Here is a 14873-nt window from a genome sequence, read left to right as displayed (position 1 = left end):
TGTGGATACTGAGCTGTTTGGACACTGAGCCAGTGACTGTAATTCTTATCCATCCATCAAACTTCTATCTGTCCAGCTGAGTAGCAGCAAGGTTATGGAGGCCATATCAAATGATCCAAGTGGGTGGCATCTGCAGTTGGTGTCCGTCGGTGCAGCCGCTCCATTGTCAATCCCTCTAGGTGACACACTGAATTAGACAAACTTTGTGCCTTCATGGAAGTAAATGCTTATTAGACCAAATCTGATAAACCTTTGATGATGCTAATGTAATACTTCCCAAATGTTGTGGCTACGGTTTGGTTAACATTTAGCATCATCCTACATGTATTTAATGGTTAGTGTGTCATATCTGAATCTATTTGAGAAACTGGACAGTTATTTTGTCTTTGAAGATGCAGAGTTGTGGTGTAGATGAGAAGGAAACAGCAGATCTTTGACCTTTGGGTGAGAATTGCGATTGTCAAATGTTCACAGGTGAGGAGTGGAGCCTGCTTTAGGCAGGCATGTAGGCAGACAGCTCTGTAGGATCTCTGCCAACCTCAGCTGCTCTGTGACTCTCTGAGAGCACTTCAGGATCTAATGTTATTTAATGAGTGTAAGGAAGTTAATATTTCTAAGTCTGGTTATTTTTGTATTGGGTTTGTAGTATAGGACTCACTCTGGAGAAATGCTTGTGGCTTTCATCTGGTGAAGAAACTTTAAGTTGCAGGTAACTATTATGAAGATACTATTCATGTCTGATATGGACTGGTTCACAGGCAAAACAAAAGTTCAGTGATACTTAGAGACATATGTTAACTGATAGATAGAGGGGGTTCTGTGTTGTTTTTTTTTTGTGTGTGTGTTTTGATGTTTATTGTTTTTCATTTTTTTTTTAAGGGAAAGAAAGATACATGTCCTTTGCATCAGTGGATTACAAAGGATTTTCAAAATATTGGGTTATCAGTTGGATGCTTTCTCCCAGGCATGTTCTTCCTTCTGTTGATCTGGTAATAAAAGAAACCCAGTATTTTGTAATCATTATTCTAATTCTGCAGTATATTAATAAATAATTTGAATATACTTCAAAGGTGCTGAGGAAGATCTGGCATTAAGAACCTCCTTATATGGTCTATTATTCCACATCTATGCTGATAAAGCTGACTGGGAGACAGCACTAGAACTGCTGGATGAAGCTATCCAAGTTTTGCCTCAGACAAGACACAAACTGTAAGCTAGTTGACTTATTTTTATTAAAATAAGCATTTTGGTTCTTAAGAAGTATAAGACTTTTGAGTATTTTTCATTTTATATACATTGGGAAAGTATTATGATTACTTTTAAGCAGTCTGTCTTTGCAACACAAAATATTCTTGTGTCTTTTCCATGAAAAAGACACACATAAACAGTGCTTCCTATTGTTAATCTGCTAATACTTGTAAATTTAATACTTGTAAATTTAATTTTTAAAAAACTTATATAAAAGTAGTATCTTACTTCCCAAGCAAATAGATGCATGAAGTGTGGCTATATAGCAGAAGTTTTAGTTTTCCTAACTGCAAACCCTTCTTCATTAAATGGAAACAAAATTATCTAGGATACTGCTTATATAATCTTGTCTGAGTTGGTTTCATGCCCTTTTATGCCAGTTTATAAATTTTGCATCTTTGTACTGTTACAGATATGAGCTAGTATGTGTGTCTTACTCACAAAGTAACTTTACAGGTACAGATGCAAGTAATTTGTAATTTGTTTGATCTTTATTCTAGCCTGATTTTCAAACTTATGGCTACAGTGAGGGCAGGATCAGGATGCAATTTTACCATGGCCATTCAGAAAGCCAGTCAAGAAAGTGAAGATTACTTGTCACACATGTGGCGACACTTGGTGACGGTCTCCAGAAGTATTGTTGGACAGTTAAGCTGTTTTCAAAATGCGATCATTGCCTTGCAGGTTTGTCAGTTCTTTCTGTTTGTTCCCATGCTGATAGAACGATTTTTCTCAAGTGATTCATAGGACTGCAAGTTCCTGAATGGGTAGGGAGGCCATATACTTGACAACTGCTTTTTATAACTTTGAGATTACTCTTCAGTAGGAAAACTCTCTGTGGTTGAATGTTTATATCCAGTAAAATTTTCATTGATTTCTTCCAAAGAAAAATGCCTAAGAGTAGTAAGCGGTTTTAATAAAATGAAGATTTAACTGGTGGTGGAGTTTCCTGTTGCATTCTGTTTATCATAATTCTGATGCCAATAAAACTGCTTGATGTCAAATTATTATTTTTTGCTTCTGTTAAGACTACATGAAACTTTAGAATATAATTTTGATGGCTTACATAAACAAATACAAATTAACTCCTTTATTACTTTTATAGAAACAAGAAGATGAATGGCAGAGAGTTGATTACCTGATGGAATTTGCTGAATGCTTATATTGTAATCAGTTTCCCCTCAATGACGCTATTAAACCTCTGCAGTGGGCAATAGATCTTATGCTTTGTATGAAATTCCCTATGCAATCCTCACAAGATGAAGGTATGTAATGGGTGTTTCTTCTTCAGAGCAATTTCTCAGCAGGAAACACAAGTGAGATTTTAAATTTGCAGCTTAGTTATTAAAAGGAATGGCACAAGTTTGCTTGTATTTTCTTGTGCACCTACTGTCATTTATTCGATGCAAGTTCAGTTTATTTGTGAATTCTGTGTGAATTCACAAATAAACACAGGGATTCACAGGGATTCCTGAGATGTGAGATGCTACCAGAAAGCTGTGTTGGACAGTTTGCTTCAAGTGAGTTCTCATGGAGGGACAGATGAAACTGAAGGAAATAGTTTCTATGGCAAGATTTGGGTATCTAAGTCCATTACCCTTTCCTTGGCTGTATCTTAGCATTAATTTTTCAAAAATGACTTTCAAAGAGATGTATGGCTTCAACTACTTTGTAACTGTAAGAATTCCTTGCTCCTTTCACACAAATATCCACTTTTACTGGTATGACCGTAGTGACCTATTCTGATAGGATAGAATTCTGATACTCATTTGGGGAAAAAGTATCTGATTTCTGGAACTATACTGTCCAGTGTGGCATTAATGAACATCTGCTCTGCTGGGTTTTCTTGCATGGATGCATGACATGGATCAGATGAGTACCTCTGGTATTTTCATTGAGAAAGATAAATATGCAGTGTCTCTATCACACAGTTGATTAGTAACAGTTACAACCTTCTCTTCATACTTTTCTGTTAGTGGTTTTGTTTTTGGTTTTTTGTTTTTTTTTTTTTGTTTTTTTTTTTTTTTTTTTTTTTTTTTTTTTTTTTTTTTTTTTTTTTACAGTCCTATGGTAATTTAAGTTTTTATGGAATTCCCAAAATCACTGGGTTGGAAGAGACCTTCAGGATCATCGAGTCCAACCCAGCCCCAACCCCTCAACTAAGCCCTGGCCCCCAGTGCCACATCCAGGCTTTGTTAAGCACACCCAGGGATGGGGACTGCACCCACTCCTTGGGGAGTACAGTCCAGAACTTTATCACCCTTTCTGTAAAATTTTTTTTCCTAATATCCAACCTGTATTTCCCTTGGTGCAGCTTGAGGCTGTGTGCTCTGGGTGTGTCAGTGCTGCTGCAGAGAGCCCAGCCCCAGCTGAACACAGGCACCTTTCAGGAGCTGTGAGAGTGATGGGGGCACCCCTGAGTCTCCTTCTCTCCAGGCTGAGCACCCCCAGCTCCCTCAGGGGCTCCTCACAGGGTTTGTGTTCCCAGCCCCTCACCAGCCCCGTTGCCCTTCTATGGACATGCTTGAGCATCCCAAGGTCCTTCCCAAACTGAGGGCCCAGAACTGGGCACAGCACTCAAGGTGCAGCCTCAGCAGTGCCCATACAGGGGCAGAATGAGCTCCCTGCTCCTGCTGGCCGCACCATTCCTGATCCGGGCCAGGAGCCATTGGCCTTCTTGGCCATCAGGGCACACTGCTGGCCCACGTTCAGCCGGCTGTCACCAGCACCTCAGGGCCCTTTGTGCCTGGGCCCTGTCCAGCCACACTGTCCCCGTACTGTAATGCTGCAGGGGGTTATTGTGGCCAAAATGCAGTACTCAGCACTTGGATTTATTAAACTTCATCCTGTTAGACTCAGCCCAAACATCCAACCATTCCAGGTCCCTCTGCAGAGCCCTCCTACCTTCCAGCAGATCAACACGCGATCCCAGCTTAGTGTTATCTGTGAACTTACTGATGAAAGACTCAATCCCTTCATCCATGCCATTGATAAAGATATTGATCAGAGCTGGCCCCAGCAGAGAGCCCTGAGGGACACCCCTGGTGCCCGGCTGCCAGCTGGATGCAGCACCATTCACCACCACTCTCTGGGTCCAGCCATGCAGGCCGTTGTGAGCCCAGCAAAGAGTGGTTTTTTATTAGTTCTGTAACCCACCCACTTTCACCAGTTTGCTTATGATTACTGTCATTGCAAAGCTCTTAATGGAAACTCAAGTATTATAATAAGGGAAATTAGATTTAAATATAAAACAGCCCAGGTTGGAAGGAACCTCAGAAGATCATCTGGGCCAGCCTCATTCGGATTTAATTTCTCTATCAGGCTTACATCATTTATTATACAGAACTGTTTCATTGTTGATTAAAAACATGGCGCAAGTAGCATTGCATCACTTTAACAAGAACATCTTCAGCAGATGGATTTCCATTTTTCTTTTTTTCCCCTACGTATTTTCATTTTCAATTCAGAAATTTTAACTTTTAAATGCATTTTTACAATGCTGTCACTGTGAGCATGTGTTCGCTGCTTTTTTTTTTAACAGAAAGCAATGCTATACCAGAATTGTTGCCTACAGAAAATGCTAAGATGGACAATGGAGCAAATGGTACCACATCCCAAATGAATTTGGAAGATTTGAGTAATATTAAACAACTGGAAGCTTTGTTTAGAGCACAGACATTAATGGCTATATTTTCTGGTCATGGATCTTCTTTTCATCAGCAGCACTGTTTGATGGCGTATGCCTGTATCATCCGTATCTGGCAGGTGCGATTATATGAGATTATATGTTGCATTGTGTTATAATAATGTAGCTAGTATATTTCACATTTCCTCGTGTAATTATGGTAGCAGCTATTAATTTGGTGTTTAGCTTTGCCCTTAGGGTTTTCTGTTGTATGGTGCAGTTAGCGTGTTTTCTCAGGTTTAAGGACTAAACAAGAAAATTGTTTCTCTCAGGAAAATGGAGGGGAGGCACTAAGGGTAAAAGCAGTGGGCTGTTGTTTCTCAGGAGTCCATTCATATGTTTTGTGCAATATGTTCTCAAATTTTGTATTTTTTAATTTGCTAAGGAATCTCAGTAGTGGCAGAATACATACTGAAGACGTTTCTGTCAGTTCTGAAGGTGGACCTTCATGAAATTGAGTCAAAAGGACTGTCATTTGACTGAAAAGGATTGTGGAATCTGGCAGTGTTCACTGATTGATTTCTCTAATTACTTTTTCATAATTAGAGCATTTCAAATCTATCAAATATACTTCACTTCTCATAGACATGCCCAATTGAAATGGCTATTCAGAATCACAGCAATGATCATATGAAAACAATTATATGTTAAGTAAAGTAAATATTTGAAGGGACTAAATATGTACTTGATAATAGTAATGCAACAAATCATTATAGGAACAGTCTCAGTTGGGACCTACCAAGTAGATTGGTAAGCTGTGGCTTGTGTATAATTTTACTCCAATTATTAGTGAAAGCCTGCAACTTGTTACCACTTATTTGTGGTAATTATGAGCAAGAATTTAAAATAAAATAAAAATCAGTTTAACATGTGATGTGAGACAGGAATTTGCAAAGTAAAAATGGAATATTGGTGTTTTCAAATTTACACAAGCGTAACTTTTAATATCCAGCACTTGACTGTGCATCTTACTAGGGGAAAAGACTATCTGAAGAGAGTACTACTGTTTGAATAAGCTATTAAAACTAAAACTTAGAGTTGATGCTGCCATCAGTGCCAGTTGTAAGATAATGATAGTAATTTTAAGAATCATATTTACAGCTGAACAGTATTATGAGAAAAGAACCATGTGGTATTAAGGGAATTAAAGTACTTCAGGATACCTTGTTTTGGCTTTACAAAGTAAAGCAGACCTGACTGCGGACATCTGCTTGAAAGCAGGCTCTTTAGTGTTAGGACTCCATAAATAGGTCAGTAGAAGATTTTAAAATATTTTACAAAAAAATCAGCTGCCTCTGACTTTTTAAAGATGTGTCACCTTTTATTTGAAATTTTATTTTGTTTTGAGTATCCAGCATTATTTTTTGCTTCGTATTTTGTATTCTACTCTTGATTCCTCCAGCAAAACATATTAGTCTTCTCAAATTAATGTGGCTTTTGGTTTTGTTTTGTTGTTGTTTGGTTAGTTTTTTGTTTGGTTGGTTTTGGTTTTGTTTGTTGTTGGGTTTTTTTTTGTTTCTTTTTAATTTTAGGTAAAATTAGAATCTGTGCTCCTGCTTGTACAGAGAAAGTTTTGGTTGATTCTTTTGTATGCTTAAATATTTAGAATTTTTTTTAATATAATGTTCAGTAGTAGCATTGTAAAAGACTGACCCAGAAGGAGTACAGAGTGACTTTGCTGTTTTGCAGATTACCTCCTTATAAAATTCATCCCTTGTAGAAAATGAAGCTGGTTAGACTAATGGTTTGGAAAAAAAAAGAATTGCATTTTCAACCATATAAGTTAAAAAAAGGTATTGTAGTATTTATCCAAGAGATGATCTTGTCTTTTGACAGTTCTGCTGCTTAATTGCATTGCCATGCTTGTACAAAAAATTCAAGCATCCGGGAGTCTCTGAAATTGTTATTTTACTGAAGAAAACTATTATGCAAGCAGACTATATGTGACAATTGTTAATAGCTGTAGATACTGACTTGCAGTGGATAATAACTATTACTGGAAAGTGAGATTATTATTGTTATTAATATTGCAAATTGAAATTAATTTAATGTAATTTTTTTATAATCTAGGTATCATTGTCAGCATCAGGGATTATTACAAAAGCATTCTTAACACAACCTACAAGTCATCAGAAAGTGCAGTCAAAAACTCCTAAAAAAGACAAGGACAAAAAGAAAGAGAAACAAGTAAGACCCACGTTTATGTGGAATTAAAACAACCCTCTCTTTCTTAGAGGTGTTTCCCTGGGCTCATTTGGTGAATAGTTCAGATGCTTTACTGTGCCGACTCTCATAACCTGGGGAGAATTTCTCTGTGAATCTGTGGATCATTCCTCTACTCTTGATCACAGTCTTGAGATATCATGAATTTACAAATACTTTTTCTTTTGTTTGTTGCCTTGGTCAAGACGCTGCTGTTTTGTAAAACCCACAGTCTAGAGATGCAAAAACCACCCCAAATTTGACAAAACTTCAAAGGACATTAAGCAAATGTATTCAATTTTTAGCTGAATATTTAACACCAATAGGATTGCTAGTTTGATCTCATAAGTGTTCTTGCTTTTATTATAGGTAGAAGTTTCAAAGGAGAAACCTAAAGGGAAAGAATCAGTTGATTACTTACCAGAAAATGTGGAAGAATGGGCCCAGTATGACTGTCCCAATGAAATCAGAGATACTTTTAAACAGAAAACGAATAGTTATGGTATTCACTGGGATAATTTCCCAAAACCTGTAAGTATACTCCTCAAAAATCTAGAGCATTTACTATTTAGGAGTAAATCAGTACCAGAAAATGGTTTTATTTTAGTTTTTCTGTCTGTGTGTTTTCAGACAGTTGTCTCAAATACTTTTGTATTGTAGTATTCATTAATACTTCAAGGTGTTAGCCTGTTCTCTGCATGCTGAAATGAAGCTAACTTCGAGAAGGCATTTGCCAACTTTCTGTGTACCTTGCTGCTCTTTCCTCTAGAAAGTTTCTTTATGCCTTTTTTCAAGTTTATTTTGGAACTGAAGATGTAATCATTAATTTAAAATTTATTTTCTACAAAATTAAGTTTATACTGACTGAATTTTAAAAAATTTCTTTTCAGACTTGCACTTTGTATTTTATGGACCTTTTATCAAAAGAACTACAGAAAATTTTTTGCCCCCACTTGACTCTTCCAGTCTTTCAGCTAGCTGAAGTTATTGCTAGTGAAGTGCTGGAGTGTAGAAGTCTGTCTGATCTCTATCGCCTTCGGTTTGTATCCTTTATTTATTTTAAATAAAAGAGAAACTGAATGGAGTGGACCATCCATTAATATCTCAACAATAGTAATAAGAATTTTTTGTGACTTACTGTTTTATATTTGTAATGGATTTTTATTTATTTTCTTTTCTTTTTAATGCATTTTAATAGAATTTTGGTGAATAGGTTTGTGGAATCAAAGCCACTAAATTTATTTGTTACAAAAAATGATCTCCCATGTGGAAAACATATGAGATTATGAAGTCACACCACTTTCATGTGAAAAATTTTCGAAATGCCTTATTGTCATCTAACTGAAAAAAACACAGTCAAATTTCTGTAAAAGTCTTATCTGTTAAGTATTCAAAAGGCAGACTCCCTATTTGCATCAAAAATAAATTCTCCACCATAAGGGCACAAAGAAGTTGCCCTGGTAAGTGCATAGAGAGATTTGTCTTTGTGACCAAAATTATGTTATTTTTTATGGATACTAACCCCTAAAAGTTGTGATTTAAAAGTATTTAATATGCATGCTTTTGAAATTCTTGCTATTTTACTTAAAGCATTTTATAATGCTTTTTTGGTAGGTATTAAATCATGATTGCTTAATAAGTAATGGTCATAAGCAATAATTGTTTGCTTATTTTCTGATGGTTTGTGAAATACCACATAATGAACCTTTAAAATGCCTGAAACTGATTCCATCGAGCAGAGTAGATGTTCATGTATACAAATATACCTGTTTCTCTGCCAATTGATTACTGAGTTGCTTTCTTACAAGACTAAAAGGGACTTTCTGGTAGGAAATTATTTTCACCAGATTCAAAGATTTGCCAGACAGGTTTTTTTTTTGTTGATTCCTCAAGACTTGTGTTTATTTCATGGTATTTTATATATATCTATGACCTGATGTCTATATATGATTAGACAGATGTGTAGGAATATATTACTCTTTAATCAGGACAGAAAAGTAGATTAGCACATACGCATGGAGGGGCAGGGTGGAAGTGGTTGCATGCTATTGTGAAACCATAGAAATATTTTTGTAGTTTTAGTACATAATTTTTGGCATTAAGCTGGAGTGATACAGGTTTGATGAACTAGACTGGGCCTACTGGTGGATGTCCCATCCCTGGAAGTGTTCCAGGTCAGATTGGATGCAAGGGCATCTTTCACAAAGATCATCTAAAGATAAGATATCTTTAGAAGTTCCTTCCAGCCCAAACTATTCTTTGATTCTGTGACCTCTGTCTATAGGTAATTTTCCCTGCTTTTATTTACAATCTTTGTTATTGCCAGCATTAATCGAGACATGAGAAGGTAGGATTGACAAAGGAGGAATATGTGCTATGTATATATAATGTACTTATATGAAGCAACATATAAAGGATTCAGGTTGTTTCTTAAACATTTCTTCTTTTTTATTTGTAGAATTGCCCTGATATGCTCAGATTTAAAACTGAATCAGGCATCTGTGTATCATGAGAAAGCTGCTGGAGACGTATACATTAGTGAATTAGAGCAAGCAATGTATGTATTTTCACTTCTGAGGGGGTATTTATTTGGGACTGTTTTCCCTACAGTTAACGAGTGTTGTTGGGGGAAAACAGGGCAAAAAATTATCTTGGAACACACCTGTGGTATATTAGCTATGCCCTAAAATTCTGTGCAAGTTTGGTTAGTGTTTATCTACAGGGTAGTATATGGTAAGGACTCCTAACACACTAATACTTTGTTATGTATTCTATTTCAAATATACTTGAGTTTACTTTTTTGTTCCTGTGATTTAGGTGTAGGCAAGAGATTGCACTGGAAAAAGAAAAAAATGTATGCATGAAGACAGAAGAAAGAAAAGTACTATTTGAAAATGCTCAGCTTAATGGTAGTAGGAATGAGAATGTCCTTACTTCAAGGGAAAAGGTTTTTATTTCTCCTTCAGTTTCTATACTAAGTTACTCTTTCCCTTTTTTAATGCACTTGCTAGTTTGTTTTTAGATAATACTTGAGAAATATATGAACACAAAAATAATAAAAAAGTGCATGCTATCTAAATTCTGCTAGCAATCATCTGAAGCTGAGGTTTGCTTGGCATACTATTTATATCAAGGAGAAACAAGATTGGAATCTTTATTCATACAAAGTAAAACTACTTTCCTGCAAATGGATTTGGGGACTAATGCAAATGGATTAAAAAGACTGAGAAGCAAAAAAGATACTGTATTCACTCTTGGTCTTGTTTTTTCTCTTCTTTCTCCATTACATCAGCATGTACTGTTTTGCTTCTGCTTACATATTGTTTTAAGGGCATGCCAGTATTTCAGCTCTTTCCTGTCTCTTTTTTAAGAAGATAATTGCCTTACTGATTCTTTAACGCTTACCTTCACTTTGCTCTTTATTATGGCAATGCTGTCTGGATTGTCATCACACCATTTTGCTCTTTTTGTATATTTTTCCCAGTCTTGTGCATTGTATTTCTAATTACTAATCCCTCTCAATTCACCTCTTTTAGCTGTTGTAAAAAGTATTCCTCTTTTAGTTTTAGTTATTACCAAAAGTCAACTTTGTGACAGCAGCATATCTGAAGTAGGTAATCTGTCATCCACTTAGTTTAAATAGTATCTGCTTACTAGTTCAATGCCTTTTGAGGATTGTAAAATCCAAATCTCATAAACTACCTGTTGTTCTTGTAATATAATGTTAAATTTTGAAGTTAGAAAATACAAATACAGCTGAGGTGTGGGATGTCACAGCTAACAACTTGTATTCTGTCTAGGCTTTTTGACATTTATGAAGATGTAATACTCTGATTTTTTTCAGGGTTTTGAGGTAAATGCAGTAACAGGAAAAGGACTGAGTGCACTTTCTTTCCCTCGCTTGTGGATTGAAAAAGCTGAAGTACTAATTCAGCTAGGCTTATATCAACCAGCAAGGCTTCTGCTTTCAGAGGCCCATGCTGCAGCTCAGGTACAATACAAATTAAATAGAAAAAGAAACACTAATAACATGTGTAGGGAAAATGCAATTATTTGTTGGAGTAATAATAATCGAACTGCAAAGCCAAGCCTTCTCCCACCACCCCAAACCAATTTCTCAACATATGTAATATGTACATTTAAATATATGGCATTTCAGTCCAACTTTATGGGAGTTGTCTGAAGGTTATATACATTTCTGAAGTAGTGTCAGCCTTTCTGTCTGCTTTGCAGTAGCCTTGGAAGATATGGGTATATTTCGACCTTATTTGTTTAAATAGGTGGGAAAAGTTCAAGGTTTGTTCAGAAGAGAGAGAGAGCATTTAGTCCCATCCTCTCAATATTTTGATCATTTGAAAGTCTGATTATTTAATTTTGATCTTCATTATGGATTGACTGCAATTTTTTGATAAAACTGAAATTATTTCCTAGAGTTCTGGCAGATCTGAAATAAGTGTCCATATGTTCCACCTAACAGATTCCTATCATCTCATTATTATGAAGGATTATACATTACAGATGTTTTCCCTATATCTAACATTTTCCACTTTAGCCCTGTGCATCATTATAAAAGTTTTTGAAATATAATAATTGCAGTAAAACGTTTACTTAAAGTGTAATTGATATCCTGTTATTTTGTGTACTATTTTTTCTCCTGTAAGAAAACACAGCCTATGTAAATTTAGTACAATCATGAATACTTTGAATAATAATATATGAATGATATTCATGAATAATACATGCCCCTTTATAAAGCATTAATTAAGCATTGTATATTGAGGAAAGCTCAAAATACATTAGTGAGGACAGTAATTTTAATTTTGTAATTCGTCAACAGAATCCTCTATGTCTGTATGCTAGTACACAAATATTATACAATATTTGTTCCTTATACAGGACCAGTTACATAGCTTATAACTAGTGTAAAGCAACACTGTGAATTTGCTGGATCTCTAGTGTATCTGTACTGTTGACAAAAAAATCTTTCATCATCACATTTCTTCATCAGACACTGACAAACACTAGCAGATATATACTTACTAAATAATAGCAGAAAAACAGTTTATTTGACTGGTGAAATAGAAGGTACAGGAACAGAAAGAAATATGAAGTAGATGTACCATAAGGAATAACTAAGAAGTTCAGCAGATTCTTGGGGAAATAGCATTCACTTTTTAATTCTTTAAGGTTAATACAAAATATGGACAGACAAAAATATGAATAGCAGTAGTGGATTTTTAGTGTGTAGAACACATCTCTCTCTTTCTAGGAGCTGAGGGCCCTATCTGATATGTCAAAGTGCTTGTACTTACTTGCTGTGTTGGCTAACCTGGAAAGAAACCACAGACAAGCTAAAGCACTCCTTGAGAAAGCACAGCTTCTGGGAGGAGATGAACAATTTTGGTATAACAGTACCCTTAGTCTAACAGAAGCAATTCTAGAGGAAGAGGGGGAAGGAAAACAGAGCATGGTAAGGAAATTTTTTGGGTTTGGAGATTGTGGTTTGGGGTTTTTTTCAGCAGTGCTCTCTCTCAGTGAAATATTACAGCCTTTCCATTTCAATAAAAGCAAAATTAGGTGTTAAATATAGTTAAATGTAGTTAAATGTTGTCGTTTTCTCTGAGCATATAACAGACATTAATTACAGGTTCCAAACAGCTGCAGGACAATCAGAATGAGATTCTACCCACAGAAGTTTAGAATATTTTTATGATAAGCTGTATGTTCTCCTATTGCAATAAAACCAGTTATAATCTAGTATGTATGACTAAACTCCCAGAGATCTGATTCTCTTAACTGGATTATTTTGTATCAGTATTATTTTCTATTATGCTTTTCCTTCCCAAGTGTTTCAAATAGTTTTACAAATATTATTTCTAGATTCTGGAAGATACTTCTGTAACACTTTTTTTTTTTTTTTTACTAAAGCCCTATAACATCAAAATATCCATTTACTGTTAAACCCTTAACTATCATGAGTTTCAGCATAAATAAAGTCTTACGTCTGTGATGATCTAACCTGTCTTGATAAACTGTTCAAGGCTGTGTCATGTAGAGGGATTATTTTGATTTTGACTAAACTCCTATTGTCTTTTGCTGTGTACCTCCAAGATGAATCTGGCTCCATCTTCTCTCCTTGTATGTATGTGCACCATTCATGTAATCATCAAAGTATGATCATAACACAGAGAGGAGGACAGAGTCTTAAGCTGTGCCAAGGGCAATATAGGCTGGATATTAAGAAAAGGTTTTTTTTGGGAAGAGTGATCAAGTACTCAAATGTTCTGCCCAGGGAGGGGGTGGAGTCACCATCCCTGGATGTGTTTAAAAAAAGCCTGGCTGTGGCGCTTGGTGCTATGGTTGAGGTGTTGGGGCTGGGTTGGACTTGATGATCTTGAAGGTCTCTTCCAACCCAGTGATTCTGTGATTCTGTAACTCAAACTTTCTAGACTTTACAGTTATCAAGAGCTAGCCATCTTCAGGATAACTAACATGTTGTGTACAAAATTTAAGCTTTCTAAATTAATGTTTATTATTATCTGTAGACATAAATAGAATTATGAAAATTCTGGTGTTACCTGCAGGCTTGTGAGATATTGGAACATACTGTAAGTGTGCTTCGATCTACTTTGTTGAAGAGACCTGGCAGACAATCAGAATTGGGTTTTATGATTGCATCCCTTGAAGCCAGGTAAGCTGTATTTTCTCTAAAATTTGCCCAGCTTCTACAATGCAGCTACATTGCAAATATATGTACTTTTTACAATGCTTTCTTATTTTAGTATGGCAAATTCTGTGAATTCTCAAATATTTTTGTTCTAAGTAATTTATGTGGTGGTTTGGTTTTTTAAAATTTCAATTTCTTTCCTAAATTCCGTATTTCCTTCTCAAATGCTTGCATGTAGCCCCACTACCTGTTGTGTTGGTAAACTAGACACCACAGCCTATCGTGCATAGCTTGCAGTGCAGGTTACCTAAAGGTGCAGTGTATATTTGCCTGTGCAGAGGTACCTGTTTGAACACTCCCACAACACTACTGCAGTCTACAGTATTGACTTCTGCTCTCAACGTGAACCAAGAAGCCTGTTCTTGGTGAAACTAAACAATTATTTCAGTTATACTGAAATACAAGCACAGAGACCTTAAAATGTGTTGAAGGGTGAGTGTACAACACTTACACTCCTGTCTTTCCATAGATGGGGAGCTTTTCTAGAAAAGGAAGACTGTTTGGAGTCTCAGTTCATCTGTTCTTAGAAGACTGATTAGGAGGAAGATGGAATAATTAAATACATGGAACAAGTGATACCTCTTCTCTAATCTCAAAATATAATATTTGCATTTTTTCAGAATTACTATAATTTTAAAACACACAACTGTGGTACTTTTTGTAGACTTCTTAGAATTTAAAGGAAGGCAGAGAGAAATGTGTTTGTTCTCAAAAAGCCTGTGCTTTCTGATTGCTATCTTGTATTTCATTTTTCTTTCCAGAAAAACACTTATTCAGATACATTTTGCCCAGGATCATATGACAATAGATGCCAATTCTGCTCAGCTGCCACACATTCTACAGGAATCCTACAATAAATTACTTCAACGTGAGCAGGACTTTCTTCATCATGGGCATAAAAACTACAGTGCTGAAATACTGCTGGAATGTGCAAATATTTGTTGGTACGAATATACCTCTACTGAAAAAATTTATTTAGGTTAAACTAGTCCATGAAGTGTCTTGTTTACT

At 35.8% G+C, this 14873-nt stretch overlaps 1 protein-coding gene across 1 annotated transcript in view; it reads left to right on the top strand.

Moving 5' to 3' along the window:
- CFAP46 (cilia and flagella associated protein 46) overlaps nucleotides 1-14873 on the top strand; it is a 75173-nt gene that overhangs the window by 36696 nt on the left and 23604 nt on the right. Inside the window, exons 30-43 of the mRNA XM_058811010.1 lie at nucleotides 880-964; nucleotides 1071-1209; nucleotides 1749-1932; nucleotides 2354-2513; nucleotides 4790-5013; nucleotides 7004-7120; nucleotides 7505-7666; nucleotides 8026-8174; nucleotides 9594-9692; nucleotides 9953-10082; nucleotides 10980-11126; nucleotides 12405-12605; nucleotides 13720-13826; nucleotides 14624-14806. Of these exons, the coding sequence (XP_058666993.1) occupies nucleotides 880-964; nucleotides 1071-1209; nucleotides 1749-1932; nucleotides 2354-2513; nucleotides 4790-5013; nucleotides 7004-7120; nucleotides 7505-7666; nucleotides 8026-8174; nucleotides 9594-9692; nucleotides 9953-10082; nucleotides 10980-11126; nucleotides 12405-12605; nucleotides 13720-13826; nucleotides 14624-14806 (2087 nt within the window). The remainder of the gene's footprint in view (nucleotides 1-879; nucleotides 965-1070; nucleotides 1210-1748; nucleotides 1933-2353; nucleotides 2514-4789; nucleotides 5014-7003; nucleotides 7121-7504; nucleotides 7667-8025; nucleotides 8175-9593; nucleotides 9693-9952; nucleotides 10083-10979; nucleotides 11127-12404; nucleotides 12606-13719; nucleotides 13827-14623; nucleotides 14807-14873) is intronic.

The sequence above is a fragment of the Ammospiza caudacuta genome, chromosome 9 (assembly GCF_027887145.1).
Source record: "Ammospiza caudacuta isolate bAmmCau1 chromosome 9, bAmmCau1.pri, whole genome shotgun sequence".
Lineage (NCBI taxonomy): Eukaryota > Metazoa > Chordata > Aves > Passeriformes > Passerellidae > Ammospiza > Ammospiza caudacuta.
Note: the sequence above shows the minus strand (reverse complement) of the source record. Positions and strands in the feature narration are given on the sequence as shown.